This window comes from Rhincodon typus, chromosome 1 (assembly GCF_021869965.1).
Source record: "Rhincodon typus isolate 14 chromosome 1, sRhiTyp1.1, whole genome shotgun sequence".
Classification (NCBI taxonomy): Eukaryota; Metazoa; Chordata; class Chondrichthyes; order Orectolobiformes; family Rhincodontidae; genus Rhincodon; species Rhincodon typus.
The window spans coordinates 167872840-167892071 of NC_063332.1; the positions used below are offsets into that span (position 1 = coordinate 167872840).

Genomic DNA, 19232 nt, shown 5'->3' on the forward strand with positions numbered 1-19232 from the left:
TCTTGCAGCCAGTGGAGCATTTTTCATGAGCTACCAGTCCCTGATAATGTCTTCTGTTTATTTTTGCAATTGGTCAAAAAAAAGTCAATTCAAGAGTAATTGCCAGAAAGAAGCACCAAGCTCACATTGTATTTGAAGTGAAGAAGATAATGCAGTCCTGCTTTATATTGATAGATGGCGGCATAGCTTTTAAAAATGTAACACTACAGGCGCTGAGCCTACTTTAACAGTTGTACATCAGGCATGATCTAATATGGTGGGTGTTGTGTGAGCACTCAATCTACCGGAAAAGATCAGCCACTTTGTTAAGAGGCTCCAGCGTTAAGTGTCCAGGGCATATTGTGAGACCACTTTTGGCTCCTGTGCAAATGCATGGAGAGGAACTGATGCCTGTTTGAGGCCCCCAGTGTATGCTTTGAGTGCAACATTGGCGACATATGCTGCAGTCTCTGTTCTCGGGCATTTCAGTAGCCAAATTTTTAAAGGCAGTTGGTAAAAGTCTTACTTCTAATATGGCAGATTGTAGACTCAAGACTTGAGCCTGTAGTTTAGCCTGACAGCTGGTTGCAGTACTGAGGGGTGCTGCACCGTAAGTGTCGCCTTTAAGCTGAGACGTTTACTCGAGGCGTCATCACTCCCAAAGGAGTCGTTAAAAATTAGCGCAAGTTTCATTTCCTTTCCTCAATCTTCACCATCAAAAACCAGATTAATTTTCAATGCAGTGTTGCATTGGAAAATGGCTATGGGATTCAACCCCAGAATGACAGTTCAGAATAAATGATTACAGGTGAAATGATCTGGGCGAGTCATATTAAAATTCTGTATACGTAGAAATTCTATCTTCATGTGGCAGCCAAAACACCACCAGAGACATTGTTTGTCTGTTCTTGCCTTTAGCCATTCTGTAATGTTGAAGATTTAGATCTGAATCGAAAGTAGTAAATGTTTGCATTTGTGAAGTCGATTGCAGTCCATCAAATTGAAGTAAATTGAAGCAGGAAGCTGCCAACAGTTAAAAGTACTGAATGTTCTATATGAGTCTAAAGTGCAAGTAACTCTCAAGTTTCCTAAAATCTGTACAAAGTGACATGAATTCTTCAGTACTTTTGTGCTTTGAGGTCACTTAATTGTAAGCAGGATCTTGTGCCTTTGTTATACCTGTAAACCTGTCACTGCTCAAAATTAAATTTCCTTTGGAGACTTATCAGCTGATGATGAAAAGACTTGAATCTAAGAATGCCACTTGAACACTATAAATAATTCATTTTCCAATGGCCTCTGTGTCTATGTAAGCTAGTACATGGTTCCTCACTGTCCACAACCACAGACATCCTCAGTGAGTCAACAGAGCATCTGGATTCCAGACTCTGAACTCAGGTACAAAAGTTAAAGAAAAAACTTTCTTTCCCTCCTGCTGAGTTGAACCTGCATTGCACTTTACTGTGCTGTTTCAGAATCCTGCAGACATCAGCTGTGGAAAAATGGGTTTTTAATGTAAGCTTTGAAAATAAAATTAGATGCTCATCATTTTTAAGTCAAACAATGATTCTGAAAATTGCAATTTGTGGAAGTTGCACTAAAATACAATGGTCATATTGTTGCTGAAAACTGATGTTTACTCAGTGGAACATGACAATTTTTTCAGTCTGAAGATGCAGGTATTGCTGGTATTTGTCACCTAGCTCTAGTTTCCCATAATATTCTCTCTCAAAAGAAGGAATCACTGGGTGAGTTCAGAGCAGCAACAGTATTAAATCACGTTGTTGAGAGACTGAAACTGTTGAGATGTTAGGTTCCCTTCTCTGAAGGATGTTAGTTGAACCAGCTGGGTTTTTATGACACCCCAACAGCTTCATGGTCACTTTTCCACTTAAATATCACATGTGAAATGATGGCACAGTGTTAATGTTACTGGACTGGTGATCCAGAGCCTCCGATTAATGCTGTGGGGGTATGGGTTCAAATTCCATTGCAGCATCTTATAAGATCAATGTATAAAACCTAAAATTGTAAACTAGTGCCCATAAAGTTTTTTTTTTCCCTTTATTCAAGGGATAGGGACATCACTGGCTGGGCCAACATTTATTGCCCATCTTTAGATGCCCTTGATCAGGTGGCAGTGAGCTGCTTTCTTGAACCATTTGGTGTAGGGAGCGCTCACAATGTCAATGGGGAGAGAGCTCCAGGATTTTGACCCGATTGTGCCTACATTGTACTGTAATGATATGTTTTCAAGTCAGGATGGTGAGTGGCTTGGAGGGAAACTTGGTGGTGGTAGTGATGTTCCCATGTCTCTGTCTCTGCTGCCCTTATCCTTCTAGATGGTAGTGGTTGTGAGTTTAGAAGGTCCTGCCTCAGGAGTGTTGGTTAATTTCTGCAATGCGTCCTGAAAGTCATACACTGTGTGTCAGCGGTGGAGGGAGTAGATGTGCTGTTAATCAAGTGCCATATTTTGTCCTGGATTGTGTCAAGCTTCATGAGTGTTATTGGAGTTATACTCATCCAGGCAACACCACAATCCTGACTTGTGCTTGTAAATGGTGGACAGGTTTTGGGGAGTAAAAACGTGAGATACTTGCTGCTGGAATCCTAGCCTTTGACTTGCTCTTGTAGCTATAAGTATTAATATGGCTAGTTCAGTTCAATTTCTGGTCATTGGTAATTCCCAGGTTGTAGTGATAGTGGAGAATTCTCCAATGGAAATGCTGTTGAATGTCAAAAGATATTGGTTAGATTTTCTGACCATTATGATGACCGTAATGATCATCAGTTATCATAAAACATGATCTCGTTCTCTAATGTCCTTTAGGTAAGGAAAATTACCATCCTTACTCAGTCAGGCCTACATGTGCCTCCAGATCTGAAGCAATTTGTTGACCCTGAACTATCCTCTGAAATGCCCTAAAAAGCAACTCCGTTCAAGGGCAAATAGAGACAGGAAACAAATGCTGCTCTTACCAGCAATATCCACGGTCCACGAATAGTTTGTTTTTATGATGGTGGGATTTGAATTTGCATTCTCTAAAGAAGAACTTGGACAGATTATGAGAGAAAGGAGGCGAAGACTATTTTCTAAATGGTGGAAAAGAAATCTGAAGCACAAAGGGACTCGGGATTCCTAGTTAAGGTCTCCAGTTTAGTTGGCAGTTAGGAAGCAAATGCACTGTTAGCATTCATTTCAAGAAGGCTAGAATATGAGAGCAGGGATGTACTGCTAGGGCTGTATAAGGTTGTGGTCAGACCGCATTGGAATATTGTGAACGTTTTGGACCCTGTATCTAAGGGGAGATGTGCTGGCACTAGAGGGGGTCTAGAGGAGGTTTACAGTAACAACCCCGAGAATGAAGGGCTTCACATATGAGGAGCCCTTGAGCAATCTGGGTCTGTACTTTATGGAGTTTAGAAGGATGAGGCGATTTCATTGAAACCTATAGAATAATGAGAGGCCTGGATAAAGTGGATGTGGAGAAGATGTTTTCACTACGAGGAGAGACAATGACTCAAGGACGCAGCCTCAGAGTGAAGGGATGACAATTTAGAACTGAGATGAAGAAGAATTTCTTCAGCCAGAAGGTGGTGACTCTGTGTGGCCCTTATTGTTGCAGAAGTTATTTAAGACAGAGATACATAGGTTCTTGATGCAAATGAAAGGTTACAGGGAGAAGGCAGGAGAATAGGGTTGTGAAACTTGTCAGCCATGATTGAACGGCAGAGCAAACTCGATGGGCTGGATGACCTCATTTTGCTCCTATATCTTATGGTCTTATAGTCTAAATGGACATAAAACCTGAAGAAGTAGTAATGAATGTGAAGAATTTCATTGTATGAAAGACTATCCAGCTTCTTGATGAATGTGGTACCTGCAGGCTGTGTATCTTTCACGGTCGGCATAAAAGAATATGCTTTCCCTATTGGAGCCAGACCTTCATGCGGATGTGGTTAAAGGAGCCATCAAGTAACAGAACTAAATCAAAGACAATCACTCTTGGCTCTTGAATGGTTAGCTGTAGATTGAACTTGGCATATGCCTGTGAGCAGAGGTTTAAAGCTATTGTTTGTTTCAGTGAATCATCTTGTTTAGTTACCGAAACATATGAAGCATTCCACGTAACAGATTGCTTTTCAAGTGCAGTGACTTCTTATGTAGGCAACTGTAGCAGCTATTCTGTAGCAGCTATTGCGTGCCAGCAAGCACCCACATATGGTGGACATCAGAAACCTGAGAAGGGGAGCATCCATACAAATTTATTTTCTTGCAGCTATTTTTGCCAGGAAATAATTTAGATTGGCTGGGAATTCTGAATCGTGTTTATATTGTGCAATGCTGAGACTATTATTGTAGATAGTCACGTTGAGACCAGGCAGCACACAGGGTCCAGCAGCTTCCTTGGAAATCTAGACTCTTAGGGGAAAGTCTAACAAGAGAGAATAAATATGTATATAGCACCTCTTACGTCCTCAGAGGGTCCCAAAGAACTTCACAGTCACTGACGTACATTAGCATATGCTCAAATGCAGCATCCAGTATGGGTTCATCAAGATCCCAGAGACAGAAATGTGATTAAACAAATGGTTGACCAATTGTAAGTAATATTAGTTGAGGGAGAAATGTTGGCTAGCATACCAGAAAACCTTTAGACCCTCTAAGTAGTGCTGTGGGATCTTTTATGGCAGGTAGGATTTAATGCCTCATCTAAAGCACAGCACTTCCAACAATGTAGCACCTCTTTTGCGTTACACTGAAGCAACAATCTGGATTGTGTGCTTAAGAAGGCATGAAAGCATGAGCTGGTGTCTCCAGTTTGGAGGTTTGATGGTGTCACATTCTAGGACATGAACTACTTTAAAAGTGACCATTTTAAAATTGCAATTCACCGCTGTATGCAATCAAAAGCTCAACCTTATTGATTAATCACTCTGCCTGTGCAATAGATGATATCTCCATGCTCTAATAGTGCTTTTTTTTTGTATTTTTTAAGCTTTATGCCATTCCATGGTTTCTCACAATGTTTACACGTGAGTAGCACTCATTTTTACCTGTCAAAATTCAGGGGAGAAATCCTTGAAAATGTTTGTGTTAATTAACATAAATATACATAATATCAGGACAGAAATCTCAGCTCATTGATGGCTGTAGCATGCACTGTCTTCACAAAATCAGGCTGCAATTTACCTCTTTAATAAATTTGAGTTAACCAGAATAGGAATCACAGCATGAACTATTGCTCGCAACATTTAAACAGTTTACAGGAAATAGTTGCATGAGAAGTATTTTTATGGACCTTCTCTGCATAGCTTTTTGACAAGAAATGGTGCCCACTAACACTTACACTGATAGTTTCTATTGTGATGAATTTGTTTTGATGATGTTTCTGACTGGTGATTTTAGAGCATCGATCAAGTGGACTCCTATTTTCAGTTGAAATTTACAGCAACCAAATTGCTACAACAACCACTCATAGAATTTGTCTATCTTCCAGATTAAGCTCCAAAATAAGTTGTGAAAGTAAAGCCTAACCAACAAAAAGAAAAGTATTTAAAAAAAAAAAAAAAAATGATTTCAGACAGATAAAATGTCGGTGTTAATCTACAGAAACCAATTTTGTGTCATGCAGGGTTAGAACAATTATTAAAAACAATCTTTCTAAAATTTTGCATAATGAGAAATTCAATCCTGTTCCCTCACTAAATATATGCCTTGGTGCTGAATCTGTCCTTCTTTGTGACTATATTTACAGATGTGTTTCCTTTGCACAAGATCTTCCACTTATGGGACACATTACTCTTGGGCAACTCCTCATTCCCGTTCTGTATTGGGGTAGCCATTCTACAACAGTTGCGAGACAGACTACTGTCCAATGGATTCAATGAATGCATTCTACTGTTTTCAGACTTACCAGGTAAGAACATTGAGTGAATGGTCTCTAGGAAAAGCTGTTCAGTGAACAGTATTCAATAGGCACGTGTGTACTGTCAGGTACTGAGTTTCATCAGATTTGCAGTTTTAATGTGGCACCAGTGGCTTTAATTTCATTGATTTACTATGCCTGGGCATCCAGATAATATATGGCTTTGTAAATTCAATGGTCTTTTCAAATTTATTTGCATTGCCATAGAGAGACAATACAAGGTCATTGAAGCAATTTTTAATTCTAATACAGCAAACTTTGTTTTAACCAGCACACCCAGCAAAAATGACATACCTCAAATACCAGAAGTTTACTGTGTTGTCACCATCTCCAAGTAATCAGTTGAAGGTGCGAGTGAAAAGGTTGTCTGCTGCTAAGTTTTATTCAAGGCAAAGTTGCATTACTATTTAAGTGATTTGTGCAGTAAATAAAGTATAACAGTGATGTGCATGTCCCCTGCATTACATTTCTATTACTCAGTATGTGTTTTTACATTGATTATGTGGGCCTCTTGATCAACCAGAATATTTGATCAACTGGCAGACACTCTTGGTCCCATAGGTGCCAGTTAATAATAGTAGGGCATTCATGCTAAGAAGAAACAGTCACCTTCCCAATTTAATTATCATTATTAGTTATGTATAAATAACATGGCTCCAATGGTTTGAATTCTGTCCTGCTAGCTGCTCTGTAATGTACTTTTGGGATTAAAATCAGTGATTCTATGATTTAAGCCTTTTTTAAACACTAGGCATTTTCATGTCAAATTGAACTTTCCAGGAGCAAACGTGCTCTTCTAGTAATGGTTGAGCTTGTAATTGGAAGCACACAGTCACTGGGAGTACTGTATCTCAGGAATGATGATGTATACCTCTGATAACACCAGGTTATACACTAGAATTTGTACAGCTTACCTGTTGCATTTCTTGAATGGCTGCTGGTATTTTCCCTAAACAGCTGTTATTATTCAGTCACAAGCTGCAAGTCCGATTTATTCCAAGATCAAATGGAAAAATAAAGCAACAAGTAGGCAGCCATAATTTTACTTAATTCAGCTTGTCTTGAAAACCAAAATAGCCCAAATTCTTAGAATCATTTTTAAGAATTTTTTACGTGAGTAGAAAAAATATGAATTTTTGATGAGAGATCAGCTTCTGAATCCAGAATTTGACTCCAGAATGGTGACATGGGAATATGACTGGAACATGTGACATGAAGAACTGGACGAGACTAACCACTTCCCTTTATGCTGTGTTTTTGATGTTATAAAATATTCCATAGTGTTTCACAAAAGCATTGTCGAAGAACTGTGATAGCAACCCATGTAAATTGATATTAGGTCAGATGATCAAAAGTCAGAGGTTTTAATTAGTGTCTTAAAGGAGAAGAGAGGTGGATAATTTATGGAGGGAATTCAAGAGCTTGTGCCTGAGTATCTGAAGGCATGGCTGCCAATGGTGGAGCGGTGAAACTTGGCAACGCCTAAGAGACCAAAACTGGGGAAATCCAGAGGTTTCTGAAAATTGTAGGACCAGACAAGGTTACAAAGATACAGGTGAGTGAGGCCACAGAGGGAATGGAAACAAGGATGAGAATTTTTAAATCAAGCCCATATGGACAGTAATCCATAAGCACAGGCATGATTGTGGTTGGGACTTAGTATGAGCAAGGACACACAGGCATCAGAATTTCGGATAAGCTCAATATTACGGAAAATGCAAGCTGGAAGGCTGTTCTGGAGTTGATAGGAATAACTTGCAGTGTGATAGTAATCACTAACAATTACATTTCCTGACAGAGAGTTGTCAAATAAATGAGAACATGAAGAGAAACATTCTTGTTTTCCTGTTAATGAATGTTTGTACTTACCATATTTCAGGTCCAGTGACTCAGTCCTGAAGGATCACTGGACTTGGAACTTTAACTGTGGTTTCTCTCCACAGATGCTGCCAGATCTGCTGCAGTTCTCCAGCAAATTCTGTTTTTGTTTTATATCTTCAGCATCCACAGTTCTTTATTTTATTTTAGTTTGTATTTCATGTTGTATACAGCACTTTCTGTGCTGTACTCAATATCAGAACCTTGTTCTGCACAGTTCCTTCACTGCTTAACTGCAGGCCCTATACCTATACCACATGGACTGCAGAGGATCAAGAAGCAGCTCACTACACGTTCTTAATGGTGTCAATACAGTGTGGCACTGGAGGAACACAGCAGGTCAGGCAGCATCAGAAGAACAGGAAAATTGATGTTTCAGTGTTCTTCCAGTGCCACGCTGTATTGACTCTGACTCCAGCATCTGCAGTTCTTACTATCTCCACCTTCTTAATGACATTTGGGGATGGACAATAACTGTCAATCTAACCAGTGACGCCAAACTCCCATGAATAAATAGGGTCATAGAAATGTGCAGCATGGAAACAGACCCTTCGATCCAACTCATCCATCCAGATTCGTTTTAAATGTTGTAATTGTACCAGCCTCCACCACTTCCTCTGGCAGCTCATTCCATACACGCACCACCTTCTACATGGAAAAGTTGCTGCTAAGGTCCCTTTTAAGTCTTTCCTCTGTCAACTTAAACCTGTGCCCTCTAGTTTTGGTCTCCCCTGCCATGGGAAAAAGTCCTTGACTATTCACTCTATCCTTGCCCCTCATGATTTTATAAAGCTCTACCAAATTACCCCTCAACCTCTGACGCTCGAGGAAATAAAGAGATCTTAATTACTTGGTATGTTTCCTGGACATTTCAGTAACATTATCTTGGGGTACAGATGACCAAATCTGAAGCCTGAATTCTCTCTGGAATCATGTACAGACTGATGGCACAACTGGACAGGCCAGCTTATTAGGACATGGCATCTGAAAACTTAACAGATGGGCGATGACACTACACAAACACCACTATTACCAACTTTGTGTCATAAAAATATTTGGCCTTTTTATTCCTGAATCATTCCAGAAATGAATGATATGTACCATGTTTCAAAGCGAATGCATTATAAAAGTGGGGAGGTTTTGTTAAAACAATACAAGGCACTTGTCAGACCACTGCTGGAATACTGTGAACAGTTTTTGTTCCTTATCTAAGGAAAGATATGCTGGCATTGGAGGCAGTCCAGAGAGGTTCACAGGACTAATATCAGGTATAGAGGGAGAGGTTGAGTAGGTCGGGCCTGTGCTCATTGGAATAAAGAATGAGACACAACCGTATTGAAACATACAAGGTTCTTGGGGGACTTGACAGGATAGATGTGAAAAGGTTGTTTCCCTGTGTGGGACAGTCTAGGACTAGAGGGCATAATCTCAGAATAAAGGGGTCACATGTTTAAAAAAAGGGGTCTCGTGTTTAAAACAGGAATAAGGATGAATTTCTTCTCTCAGAAGGTTGTGAATCTGTAGAATTCTGGATCATGAGTGCATTCAAGGCTGAGATAGACAGATTTTTTTGTCAGTAAGGGAATGAGGGTTGCAGTAAAAAGGCAAGAAAATTGTCTTGAGGATTATCAGATCAGCCAAGGTCTCTTTGAATGGTGGAGCAGGCTCAATGGGCTCAATGGCCTACTTCTGATACCTTTGTCTTGTGTTCTTGAATCCACCTCCAACACAGTGGCTTAACAAAGCAAGGGGAATGCAGATTACAGAACAAGTATTTTGTGAGTGAATTAAGATCAATCACCATAGGCAATCGCAGCAAAATAAATGCATTAGGCACCATCTATATCTTAGTGAAAGGCAGATCAATGTGCTCTTTCCATTCACCAATTTATTGATCTGCAACAAATAAGAAAATCATGTTCATTTACTTTGTCTTTCATTTGGTCATCAACTTGGTTCATGTCCTGACTGTGACCAACAGAAAATATGCTTGAAAGACGGACACTTAAAGTGCATTTATTTTAAAACTCCGAAACAGGTCTCTTGTGGTGTAGTGGTATTATCTCTACCTCTGGTTGAGGAGCCCCAGGTTCAAGTCCCACCTGTTCCAGAGGACTGTAATAACATCTGTGAACACATCAAATAGAAAGTATCTAATACTCCAGTGTGTGTGTGTTATCACATTTTATATGAGCCCTGTCTTCTTCTTGTCGTACAGTATCAGTTTATTTCTCAGGAAAGGATTCACAGAAGCCAGTAACTTATTTAATGTGATTGAAGCTCTTTTGCGGTCGCACCAAAAGCCAAGCGTTAGTTGTAATGGATGTGTACAACATGAAGAGATGTAGGTATCTGTTGTGTGAGGTTCCCTCTATGGCTTACGTTGTAGATATAGTAATAGCAAATTATTAACTCTAACCCTTGTTTACTGAAATGAACTGCAACTGTGTTATTCCCTTCACTGTAATGGAGATAGATTAGTGTAATCTGCATTGCTGATACAGTGGTATCCACACTGTTTTTTTTAAAATCCCTGCTTCAGGCTATAGTTGGGCGCAGCTGCTGCTTAGGTGAATATTCTGGTTCTCCTTAAGGACAGGTAAAGAGCAGGCTGTTAGATAAGGAATCAAGCAAAGGAAGCAATGTCTTCTCCCATACATCCTCCAGAAACACAGATTTACAGTTTTAAGCACAATTTTCTTTTAATTTTCAAGTACGCCAGCAGCCCCCAGGCAAGCACATAGAAATTTGTATTGCTAAAGCTTCCATGTGATTACACAACCTTTAGCTCTCATTCGGAAACGCTGGTAAGAATCAGTGCTGCCCCCCAGTAAGTTCATCGCACTTTGTGGGGCAGTCTTACGGATGAAGCAGATCCCAGGTTGTGTGGTGAATTGGATGCCAACTTGGGACACTGCAGTTGGATTCAGTGATACTGGGCTAGAGAGGGAAGCATAAATCTGTCCAGGATCCTGTCTGTGTTGGCTGTGTAGTATTCCAATTGAAAAGTGCTTGTGTAGATGTATGTGCAGAATTAATCTCATCCATCGCATGCGAGCATTCACTTCCCATGGCAACCACAAGCAGGAAAGGCATTTGGACAAAATAGCAAAGAGTGGCTGGTGTTTATGGAACTGTATTCCAGGATTAGGGGAAAACAAAACCCAGAAAAGGAGAGGGAAAGAAATAATAATGGATTTCTAAAGAATTTTTAAGAAACATCAATGTTCAATTGATTTATATAGCTCATGGGATAAAGGAAATATACATGCATACACTCAGAAATGTGTGCTGCTCAAAGGTGAGTTTGTTTGCAGTTTATTTGGTCTTTCCGAGGTCAGTATCATTCTAACACAGTCATTACAGTAATACATTCTCGTTCCTTCTCTTTGAGTAATTTTGAGGAATGACGTGTCAGTTTGTGTTCTTTTTATAGATTATTTGTGTGTTGGTGTGTCATGTTGGCATCTGTCCAGAATTATTTTGAAGACAGCAAGCCTATTGTTTTCTTGTTTATTTATGAAGCTTATCAGTAACCCAGCATTGCTCGTGCCTTGAGTTAACCCCATCTCTGTGCCATTTCATTAACTCTTTGGATGTGCCCTTCTTACCAAATCCATTGTCCTGATAATATACAGACTTTCTTCATACTTAATTCTGTTACATTTTTTAAACACGTAAATCATAGTACAGTAATACAACTTATACTTTTCATTCCATTTACTTCCTGACAAAACATTTATTAGTAATGTGACAAAGTCAGCTTTATCAGAATTGGCCGGGGCACAGGGGTGGAGAGAGTAACATAATAGCACCTGTAGCTCTCTTCTGGTGTGGCTCCTAGCCAAAGTCTATCACCTTGTGAACATACTCAGGCAATTTCTTGTGTATGCCTGTTCCCTGAAGCATGGTCCTGGAATATGACTAATGCTGTTTCACCCAGAGCAGAAATTCCTTTGTGCAATAAGTCATGTTTTTCACTTGTAGCTACATGATGTGGCTGCTTTCATTTCACTGTTCATCTTGCTGCATCTGCAATGCTTTAGGGATTTAAAAGCCACAGTTTTTTTTTGCAACCAAATATTTATTTATCTTTGAGCTCTTTTTTAAAAAAATTTTGCTTTGGAGAATGTATGCTGGCTGAACTACGCATCTTCGGTGATTAGTTTGTTTATTTAGCAATATATAGTTCCAGATATGCCAGGTCTTTTCACTTGTCCTGTCTTATAACTGTGGATATTATGTATACAAGTCAATAATTAGTTTGATGGTTTGGGATGAAGAATGATTAAGGGGGAAGGGTTACTCACATTTCTATGTAATTATGTGATTTTCAGCAGCGTAATGGGAACCTCACCACCGCCATCATCATAAAGTGTCCACCTCCTGAAGGCACGTCCTTGGCTCATTTATCTGCTGATGCTTCAACCTGAGCTGGTTTCTTGGCCATTTGCCACTTTTTTCCATAAATATACTTTATTCATAAAATTGGATGCATTACAGAATACTCACAATTTGCAATAAAATTCAACTTGTCGCTTTTCCACATGCTCCACACAGTACTTTATTTACAAAACGCATCAGGTCCTCATCTTGAGGACAAAACACCTCTTAGTGGCAATTGTAGTGCAAAAGATATAATTTATTTTCTCTGTACGTCATGTTTCATTCTCAACTACCTCATACATTTTTAATTCTCTTAAATCATATTGTGCATTCTTTGTTCTACACGGAGCTCTCTGACAGTCGACATATTTTACTTATATTGTTTATTTACAGCATATTCTGCAGCTTGCTCATAAAATACAAAAATTATCAGAGAAAGAAAGACAATTGGTGCAAGAAAGGGAGAGATGTGTTTGCATTGAGCTTAGAAGAGATCAGTGAATGTTTGTTCTCTAAAGCAATCATGAGGGTGGTTTCAGTGAGAGAAATAGACAGCTGGGTTCAGTTGACCTAACTGGCATGGTTGAATGGTCTGGCTTTTGTGTTCATCATTACTATTTGATGTCTTTGGTGATTTTCAGAAATTGACATTGAACGTTGTGTGCGAGAATCTATCAATCTTTTCTGCTGGACACCGAAAAGTGCTACATACAGACAGCACGCCCAACCGCCCAAGCCTATATCTGATGGCAATGGAGTGTCTCGACCATCATCCTACTATTCTGCAGACTATCAGGACTTGCCCAAGACTGATCTCGTGAGTAGATCTGGGATGTCATTTTCAATGAACAGGGTGGTTAGGCGTCAACTTTAAAGACCTGGGGTCAAATTCCAGTCTATTAACTTCTGTATAAAAACTAAATCTTCCCTCTTTAGGTGTGAACAATTTTATCTGTGCTGATTTATGTGTGTTGCATATTTTTAGTGTATTTTCTTTCTTTATTGAAGGCTGTGACAAATGCAAAGTAGTTTGGCACTCCATGCATACCATCACAGGATTTTTTTTGTGTTTAAAACTATTTAACATAACATAGATATTAAATGAGTTTAAAATTGCCACAATATGTAACTTGAATACCTAATCACAGCATTGTGACTTGCCTTCTGAATCAATGTTTTACAGCAAAATATAGCACGTGCTTATCACTGCTCAGAATATGGTTTTATTGAAAACCTTATAAATGATGAAAGGTAAAGTAGAAGAACGTCATATATTTGGTAGGTTCAGTATCAAGTACAAGGTTAAATATGATCTATAAACTAGACCTTCTCAGCCTGGCGACATCCTGTATGCATAAGCATTTTTTTAAACAATCTTCCTCTTGCTGAACTTAAATGAACAAAATCCATTCATAGCAGAATCAACTGTCTGATAAGAGATTCTGTTTTAATTTCTACTCGAGCAATTCTATATTTTGGTCTGCTGTATTCACTGGTTCTACTGTGGAAAGTTTTTTTTTGTCCCCTGGAGACATTGATACCAATTTATTAGCTAGTCAATAATCTTTACTGTGTAGCAAATGGGATGCATTGTTAGATGCTCAGTATTGTTGTACGTGGAACTACACAGGCTAGTAGTGCAGAAGCAAACTATTTGACACAGCATGCCTGTGCTGGCTCAATATCAAATCAATGCATGACTGTTTCTAGCATTTCCTTATAGCTGTGTGCGGAACATTGAAGATGAAAAATAAAAAGGTTCCATTTATACAGCAAAATAAGAACAGGAAAGGGTGCCTCTAGCTTGTTCTTCAGCTCCACGGCATGGGGACAGCATGGTGGCTCAGTGGTTACTGCTGCTGCCTCACGGCACCAGGGGACCTGGGTTTGATTCCACCCTCGAGCAACTGTCGGTGTGGAGCTTGTATAATCTCCCTGTTTCTGCCGTGGGTTCCCTCCGGGTGCTCCGGTTTCCTCCCACAGTCCAAAGATGTGCAGGTTAGGTAGATTGGCCATGGGAAATGCAGGGTTACAGGGATGGGGCGGGTTGGTGTGGACTTGATGGGCTGAATGGTCTGCTTCCACACTGGAGGGATTCTATAATTAGATAGTGGCTGATATTAATTTGAGCCCCCTTGGTTCCATAACCCTTATCTGCCCTGCCTTCTAAAAATGTAACAATCTTAAATTTTAACCAAGCCTAGCAATTTTTTAGAGGAGGAAATTTGAAATATTCAACTACACTGGGTCTGATATTATTCCTGACCGGCTGAGGTTTAATTTTAACGTTATTACCCTTGATCAGGACCTAACCAGCAGAGGTAATACTTTGTTTCTATCTGTCCTATCAATTGCTTTAATCATCTTTAAGTACCTCAGTTAGATCCTGCAATACTTGTGATGATATGATGATGCTTGATGAAGATGTAACCAGATTGGAGAGGTTTATATTAGCCACTCCCAAGATGAGACACATGAGATGCTAGAAGCTACAAAGCAAAGCCTGCAAGGTAAGATCAAGGAGATAATTTACCAAGTGTTATCAGATCTTAAAAGCCCAGCTCAATGCAAAATTCGGAAACAACATTAACCTTGAAAAGCTGTTGACAACTGAGCTATTTATTCTCACAAGTCATATTCCACTTAACTTCCCATGTTGGTCAGCTATTGCAGATTGCATTAGGAAACAGTGATTGTTCTGCAAAAATAAAATCAGTCATCATTTTGTTCGCGATCATTGGACTGAATTTAAGATTTTTGTCCTGTAGCTCCATTTATTTAATGGAAACTTTTTTTAAAAAATATTTTATATGATTAAAGAGACAATGTTGCTGAAGTAGAAACTTTTCTGCCATCCTATTGAGCAAAAAAGAAACACACATTTATAGTGTGTCAAAGTGTTTGCAGTAACAATCAAATCTACCTTCAGTCATCATTTTTAAAAAGCAATTTTTTTCCAGATTAGTGTAACAGACTTTCTCCAGTGGGATTGAGCTGAGTTTTCAATGCAGGCTGTTACCTTAAAAATTCCCCAGAACATGGGGGCATATTGCTGAACCATTACTGGACTACTTTTGGCCCTATGGTCGGTTAGGACTCATTTTTAGATTAAAGGAAAAAAAAAGTTGTCATTTTCTCTGCCATTAACCTCAAATTGCCTATTCTTTTTTTAAAAAAAAATGTTAGTGGAGTGTTTAAGTCAGATGGAATTTCTGTGAATGATTTCTATTCATACGTAATATTGCTGGTCAACAGAATTCTTAAAAGCATATAGGAGGAAGGACTCTTGCAGCACAGTTGTCTTGTCCCTACCTCTCGTGCACAAGATCTGGGTTTGAGTCTTATCTGCCTCAGGGTATGTCAATATACATCTGAATAGATCGGTTAACTAAGAAGGAAGCCATTTGGCCTGAAGTGTCTGATCAAGAGCTTTCGACCAGTCTCTCACCTCTGCTATTTCCTCAATCTCAGGAGTATAAATTTGATTTGGAGTTTAATCATCTTTCTAACTGATGCAAACTATGATTGTGGTACGTGGCTGCCCTGTTGTCAAACATTGCTTCTACTCTGTCCATCACTTGAGGCAGATTTGCTCACTGGCCACATTCTCTTTACCTATCAAATGTAACAGAATGGAAGAATCAGCAGCTTTGTTGTCTCTAGATACATGACCTTCCTGGGCATTAGAGTTGCATGATTGATTTCAAAACAGTCCAGCAAGATTGCATGTGGGAAATAAAAACAAACCATGTGTCAACCTGAGACACGATTACTTTTCTTTGTGCATTTCCAAAGACACTAGACCGTAAACGCTGTTATGATCATCTCTTCAAGTCAAGGCTTTGAGGTTTTTTTCATTTATTCGCGGGATTTGGGTGACACTGGCAAGGCCAGTGTTTGTTATTCAACCCTAACTTCCCATGAGAAAGTGATTCTGAGCCACTGCCACCTTCACAACCAAGCAGTTTGCTAAAGCAGTTTTAGGGGACAGTACTGCATGATGGAGGGTTTGGAGTCACACACACATAGCTTTGGCTGGGTGGGAATGGCAAATTTCCTTCCCAAAAAGGCAGAGAGTGAAGCAGATGGGCTTTTGCAGCAATCCAGGAATTAGACAGTCACTGCCTCAGTGCCATTAGCTGCTTATTCCAGATTTAGGTGATTCACTGAAAGTTGCTGAAAAGAAACAATCAGACTCCACCTGGCAGCCAGTCGGCTGTTTCCTGTCACACAGTATAAACGGTATGTTCCGTTTAATTTGTTATTCTTGTGAATTGTCCTGATGAGTGCAAGATGAAAAACTTCGACTAGATGTGTTTTTTTTTCAGCCAATGCAGTGCGAGTTCTGTATGACCGAGCTAACTCACTGCACTCCACTTCTTTTAATTCTTTTAATTCACGTGTTGAGGTTTATCATCCTGATCTCTTAACTCCCTATTCCAGCAACGTAACCACAATGGTCTGTGTGCAGGGACAGCAAGAAGGGCATTTCTGTTCTCAGCAAGTTAATCCGATCCAAGCTTGTCAGTCCCGCTGGACTGTCCTCGATTCTTCAGGAAATAAAAATTGATTTGCAAGAAACTGCAGTGAGCAACCCCTGCTCCTCACGGGAGCTGGCGGTGTTTCCGTTTGGGGGAGCAGCCAGCTCAGTTGGCTGGATGGCTGGCTTGCGATTGCAGGGTGAGACCAACAGCAAGGTCTCCATTCCCTCACTGGCTGCGATCTTCCCAACCTCACCCCTTCTGCTGAGGCATGCTGACCCTGAGGATGAACTCACCACCAATCAGAGAGCATGTAGTCCTTTGTGACATTAGCAACTTTCACTTCGCATCATTAAAAATAAGCTTCTATTTTTCATTTCTTAGAATATTTTCATTATAAAAAAGATTTTTTGTTTGTACAGTGCTTTTAGTTGAAGACAGGAGGTCATGTAACAAACCCTCAGGACTACACTCAAGCAGATTTTACAACCAAAATGATGCTTGGATTTCTCAAAATTAAAATCATAGAATCCCTACAGTGCAGAAGCAGGCCATTCAGCCCATCAAGTCCCATGGAAACCCATGCAGACACAGGGAGAGTGTGCAAACTTGACACAGACAGTTACCCGAGGGTGGAATTGAACCCAAGTCCCTGGTGCTGTGAGGCAGCATTGCTAACCACTGAGCCACTGCGCTACCCTAATTGTAGAATACTTTGCTTGCTACCAAAGGTATCACTCTGTTCACCCCTCCCCACTTCAGAATTTATCTCCTGCCACTGTTAGCAGGCTAGTGCTACAGTATTGGATGTTTCAGTTACGCTTAGGCCTTTGCAATGCATTGGACACTGACAGTTTTACAACCATAAGCAACAGAGTAGAAACCCTGCTACTGGGGAACCTCAAACTGAAGAATTTTTCTTCTAATTATACTTGAGTGTCATGAGTGTTTCTATGACCACCTTTCTTCTCCTCACTGCCCATGTTGATGTAATACTGTACAGTTGTGGAAATGTACTTTTAATGAACAATTTCACAGTAGTGGAATGTTGCATTGTAAGGTGTCAATGAGCTTCAGATCTAAATTCCCAGCTACCATAGACTGTGATTCGGACTGCTTTCATTCTCATTTCTCCTCATCGGGGATTGTAAATTTACAGCCTAAGTGCCATTCTCTAAATCACTTCTTCTGTATTTAATAGTCACTTGGTAATGTGCTACAAAATATATGAGACACTCAAAAGCCAAGGTAGAAGTGATCAGTAAACGTTTTGACTTCTCGTCCATGTTTGTTAAGATGTTTTTCTCCCACCTTTTGGTACCAGTGTCAGCATCTCTGTCACAGCAGTCACAGGGACCAGGTACGGACTAAAATTCTCTCTACCTTTGCCACAGCACTGAGTTAATTGAAGTCACATTTCAGAGGTAATGCACTTAATGCATCAATAAGAAATTTTCCACTTAACTACAAAGAGGATTGATATGTAATCATTTCCAGTCAGTTTTGTACTCTGGGTTGAATCAGTTTTACATAGAAACATAGAAGATAGGAGCAGGACGAGGCCATTCGGCCCTTCGAGCCTGCTCCGCCATTCTTCACGATCATGACTGATCGTCCAACTCAGTAGCCTAATTCTGCTTTCTCCTCATAACCTTTGATCCCATTCACCCCAAATGCTATGTCTAGTCATCTCTTGAATACATTCAGTGTTTTGGCATCAACTACTTCCTGTGGTAATGAATTCCACAGGCTCACTACTCTTCGGGTGAAGAAATGTCTCCTCATCTCTGTCCTAAATTGTCTACCCTGACTCCTCATACTGTGACCCCTGGTTCTGGACACACCCACCATTGGGAACATCCTCCCTGCATCTACTGTTAGAATCTAATAAGTCTCTTATGAGATCCCCCACATTCATCTGAACCCCAGTGAAAACAATCCCAACCGAGTCAATCTGTCCTCATTTGTCAGTCCTGCCATCCCCGGAATCAGCCTGGTAAACCTTTGCTACACTCCTTTGAGAGCAAGAGCATCCTTCCTCCGAAAGGGAGACCAAAACTGCACACCATATTCTAGGTGTGGTCTCACCAAGGCCCTGTACCACTGCAACAACACATCCCAGCTCCTGTACTCAAAACCTCTCGCAATGAAGGCCAACAGACCATTTACCTTCTTTACCACTTGCTGCACCTGCATGTTTACCTTCAGTGACTGGTGTACAAGGACACCAGATCCCGCTGCACACTCCCCTCTCCCAATTTATAGCCATTCGGGTAGTAATCAGCCTTCTTGTTTTTTGCTTCCAAAGTGAATAACCTCACATTCATCCAAATTATACTGCATCTGCCATTGATTTGCCCACTTGCCCAACCTTGTCGAGATCATACTGAAGAATCTCTGCGTCCACGTCACAGTTCACCCCCCACCCAACTTGGTATCATCTGCAAGCTTGGAGATGTTATATTTTGTTCCCTCCTCCAAATCATTAATATATATCGTGAATAGCTGGGCCACAGCACTGATCCCTGTGGCACCCCATTAGTTACTGCCTGCCAATTTGAAAAGGACCCATTATTTC

The 19232-nt window shown here is 40.2% G+C and overlaps 1 protein-coding gene across 1 annotated transcript in view; it reads left to right on the forward strand.

Annotated features, from left to right (window-relative positions):
- Positions 1-19232, forward strand: part of tbck (TBC1 domain containing kinase) — a 147846-nt gene that overhangs the window by 55730 nt on the left and 72884 nt on the right. The window contains exons 18-20 of the mRNA XM_048611333.1: positions 4980-5016; positions 5739-5900; positions 12815-12990. Of these exons, the coding sequence (XP_048467290.1) occupies positions 4980-5016; positions 5739-5900; positions 12815-12990 (375 nt within the window). The remainder of the gene's footprint in view (positions 1-4979; positions 5017-5738; positions 5901-12814; positions 12991-19232) is intronic.